This window comes from Lineus longissimus, chromosome 3 (genome assembly GCF_910592395.1).
Source record: "Lineus longissimus chromosome 3, tnLinLong1.2, whole genome shotgun sequence".
Taxonomy (NCBI): Eukaryota; Metazoa; Nemertea; class Pilidiophora; order Heteronemertea; family Lineidae; genus Lineus; species Lineus longissimus.
In genome coordinates this window covers 2,065,998-2,069,857 of record NC_088310.1, presented here as the reverse complement: position 1 = coordinate 2,069,857, position 3,860 = coordinate 2,065,998, and the positions used below count along the sequence as shown (strand labels likewise).

The 3,860-nt window shown below is 40.3% G+C and overlaps 1 protein-coding gene across 1 annotated transcript; it reads left to right on the top strand.

Annotated features, from left to right (window-relative positions):
* Positions 1-450: 450 nt before the first annotated feature.
* LOC135485336 (calmodulin-like) lies at positions 451-3,760 on the top strand. Its single transcript, XM_064767230.1, has 5 exons — positions 451-564; positions 845-893; positions 1,376-1,519; positions 1,770-2,018; positions 2,356-3,760. Exons 1-5 carry the CDS (start codon positions 562-564, stop codon positions 2,379-2,381), a joined length of 471 nt encoding a protein of 156 aa, XP_064623300.1. The 5' UTR covers positions 451-561; the 3' UTR covers positions 2,382-3,760.
* Positions 3,761-3,860: the final 100 nt, after the last annotated feature.

The window sequence follows — 3,860 nt, the reverse complement described above, 5'->3', positions numbered from 1 at the left end:
GTACTGGTATACTTATATAAGATAACAGTTCATTTTCGCAATACCTCTGCTTTTATAGTTATTCTGTTGTTTGAGACGGGATTACACACAACAGATGGCGAAGTCTCTGGCTGCAGCCACCACCCTGCACCACAACCACCACAACGAAGACATGTCCCCTGAACCACCTGGCCCTACCAGTTAATACTGATTCGCTCGTAATAAAAAATGCTCGCAGAAGGCAAAACAAAATGGTGTCGTCAAATAGAACAATGAAACAGTAACCGTTGCAAACATTTACCAGACTTATTTGGACAGGGATCAGTTTTGTATAAGTAAATGTTTATACCTAAAACCCCTGCCAAGCTAAGAGGGCCAAGGGAACGTCCCACGTTGTTTATCTCTGACAGTCCTGCTGTGTTTACAAACGTTGCACACAAAGCCTTCAGTTTGTATGTTTACTGACAAGTGCTTTCATTTTAGTGCTTGGTTGGTAAAAGGGCCTAGTTAACATAAGGACTTCTAGTAAAAGCAGGTGAAGGTTTTCGGTTTGCCAGTGGTAGTTGCTCAGAGACCAGCAAAATGGTGAGTTTCGTTTTATGTTGTGATTATTACTTTCTGAATCTAGATAAGTTGCCTGTAGCCTCAGTGCTGTTTTTGTAACGGCTATACTCTCAGAGATCCTTTTCAGCATCTTGATTGAGCTTTCTTAAGCTGTTAAAACACCATATAGATTTACGCTACGACAATGGCTTGGTAATGCAAACCATTAAACTACCAAACAGTAAAAACCGCCTACTGGATGATTTGAATGTGTTTAGACCCATTAAGTACAAATGTATCACATTTTCCTTCCCTTTCCAAGACGACAACAGAATCAGTTAAGGATATGATATCACCTGAACGCCTCGAAGGCAAGTATTTAATGCAATGTCCCTTAACTAGGGAAAGACTCTATCGGCGAATCAAGCCAAGATGCCACCTCGGGTCACGCAACGAGCAGAACAGTTCAAAAAAGTTCGTGAATTTCCATGAGCTCTTCCTGCGACAGGAAGCCTATGTTCCTGCCAGGACTTGCTGGCACGAAACGATATGGCAAAAAGCTCGCAAGTGTCAAGGTAGCAGCAGCCTCTGTAATGTTGTGCATCGCGAAAGCCATTCATTATTGCCATCTATAAACTTCCATGACGACCCTAAAGATAGTAATACCAATACTGTACTGCGTCTGATAACGGTGAACGACTTCTTCAAATCGGTTATTCTACGTAACAAATTGGTTATCAGGCGATGCCCTAAATGGAGTATATGCATCAGTTCTGAAAGTTAAGTTACCTTAAAATTACAGGTGCGAATAGTCAAGAATAAGCTTATAAGATAAGATATCCTTTCCTTGCAGCTTTAAAGAAAGCGTTCAGTGTGTATGACAAGGATGGTAACGGGAGGATCTCCAGCTCAGAGCTTAGGAAGACCTTGCAGGCGATGGGTGACAACCCAACAGAGGCTGAGGCCAAGACCATGCTGAATGCGGTCGATAAAGACGGTACGTCGCCTCAATGTCACGGCTTTCAAGGCGAAATTGGTCGGAGTCTTCCCCAAATAACGCCGTGCGATGCTGACGATGACAAATTCTGCTTTCGAAAACCCCTATCTCACAACCAACTCGACCAATCTTAGCAACCACTTAGTTCAACAACAGGATAGCAGATGGCATTTATGGTTCTTGCAAATATTCAAACGGAAATTTCTGTTTGCCGCTATGATATGCATGATTGGCAAGTTTTACATTTCAGAAAATGGTTACATTGATTTCGAGGAGTTCTTACAAATGATGCAGCCACATTTCAACAAATCTTTCAACCCTCAGAAGGAGTTGGAGGATGCGTTTACCAAGCTAGACAGGAATAAGGATGGGAAGATCACCCCTGATGAGCTGATACACTACCTGACCGAGACAGGCGACGAGCAACTGACCATAGAGGAGGCAGAGGAGTTTGTCAGGGAGTTTGATAAGAATGGCGACGGGGCCATTGATTATAAAGGTATTCATCATATCCGATGACGTGAGCCGATTTCTGGCATAAGATTTGGCACCAGATATTCTAAGAGTCCTAAAGGGAGACGCAGAGCCAACTTGTAATATCTATTCATGTCTTCTTCAGTAGAAAGCTGAAGTGTTTTACTGTAAAAGAAAGTGGGAACCTTACAAACAAAGCTGATCTAATTTAAAGTCCTTTATTGACCAGCATACAGTGTAACCGTACGGTATTCTTGAGCGGGAAAAGGGAGTTAAACTTTACTTATCAGCATTGTATCATAGATGTATGACCATATACATGTACATGTATTTTAAAGCATTCACTTGTCGTTTCATTTCAGAATTCATCCAAATGATAGTCACGTGATATACCTAAAAGGAACCAGACGTGCATCAATTTTCAAAGGAATGGACTGGTTTTATTGATATCCATTTGTGATATATGTAACTGCATTAATCCGTCTTTGCGTAGCTGGTGACCAGTCTTTTAGACCTTAGATTTCGGCTGTTTACTCTTGGTAAAGATGAAGCACGTATGGATAAACCGGGAAGATGAGTCCGAAGCTATTGACAGTATTCTTTTCATCAGTGATCGTAGCAATACACCTGATTCCCTCACCGAAAAAGTAGCACATGACAATGACATTTTCCCAGGGCGACATGGATTCCTGTTACAACGGATATATGTAAATTGCTAGAGAAAACGTATCTGTAAAATCCTGCAGATTAGCAAAAGGTGTTTGGTTCAGAATAACCTTTATGGTGTGGGTTGTTTTTTATGTCTTATAAGACGAAAAAAGAGACTTAACTTGGATTTATTGTTCTTAAGAGTCGTGCAGGCATTCAGAAGCCTCCTGAGAATTGGTTGAGAAGAAATTTCACTATATATCCGATGCAGCTAAGCACGCGAAACTTCAACAAGAACGAGGGCGCTTTATTGGAGAAAGTATGAGTCCAAAACACTTTGAGATATTTTCCCAAACTGTTGTCTGACTTCTTGGAATACTTAGTCGAAAAAAATGAAAAGTCAAGTAAACAGGTCCGCTGTTTTTATGCCAGTTACATCGAGTTGGCGAGCAAGGATTTCTTATTTTACGAGTAGTAAACTTGGCACCAGTTTTATTCACGTTCACCTCAGGGTTGAAAAGTACTCGAGAAGACGAAAACCGCAGCAACTTGCAAATATTACCTTAAATATAACTAAAGGGCATAAAAATAACTTCCGTTTTTTATTAAATTGAAAACAAACGCCTTATAATTAGAAAAACAGCTGCGTAATATACTTTATTTTCGATATAATTTTGTCAATATGATTTATGTTAGCCATTGTTCGACGTCCTTCTTTGAATTCTTTCTTGTTAAGGCTCCCTCTGTATGTTGTTGTGCTTCCACTCCATAAGACCTATTTACTAATACCGTTAAGAAGACGGCTTTCTTGACTAGCTACGTGGCCACACAGTTAAAGCTTGCAATTGATGACCCAATATCGAAAATCGAGATCGAACAACTGATCTCGAGAGGAGTAAAAGAGTGAGCATTGCTCCCTTACCTGAGTAAGAATGCTCATCAAAACGTGTTTACATTTTCAGTAACTCAACATTGGTGTATGACACGTCAGAATAAGAGCGTCTCTGCTTTAGTGACGATCCAGCAAGAAACTGATCACTCTTCCTGGTGCCATCTCTTGGATTAAAAAAAGTGCATTCCAGTATTATTAGGCCCCAGCAATATCTATTTCAATGTAAAAATGTAAAAATGTAAGCTTTGAGTGAAATCCGTCAGAAATGATAAATTGAGTTGAACACCTTTAACACAATACAAGCCTACAATAAAGTTATGCTTCGGT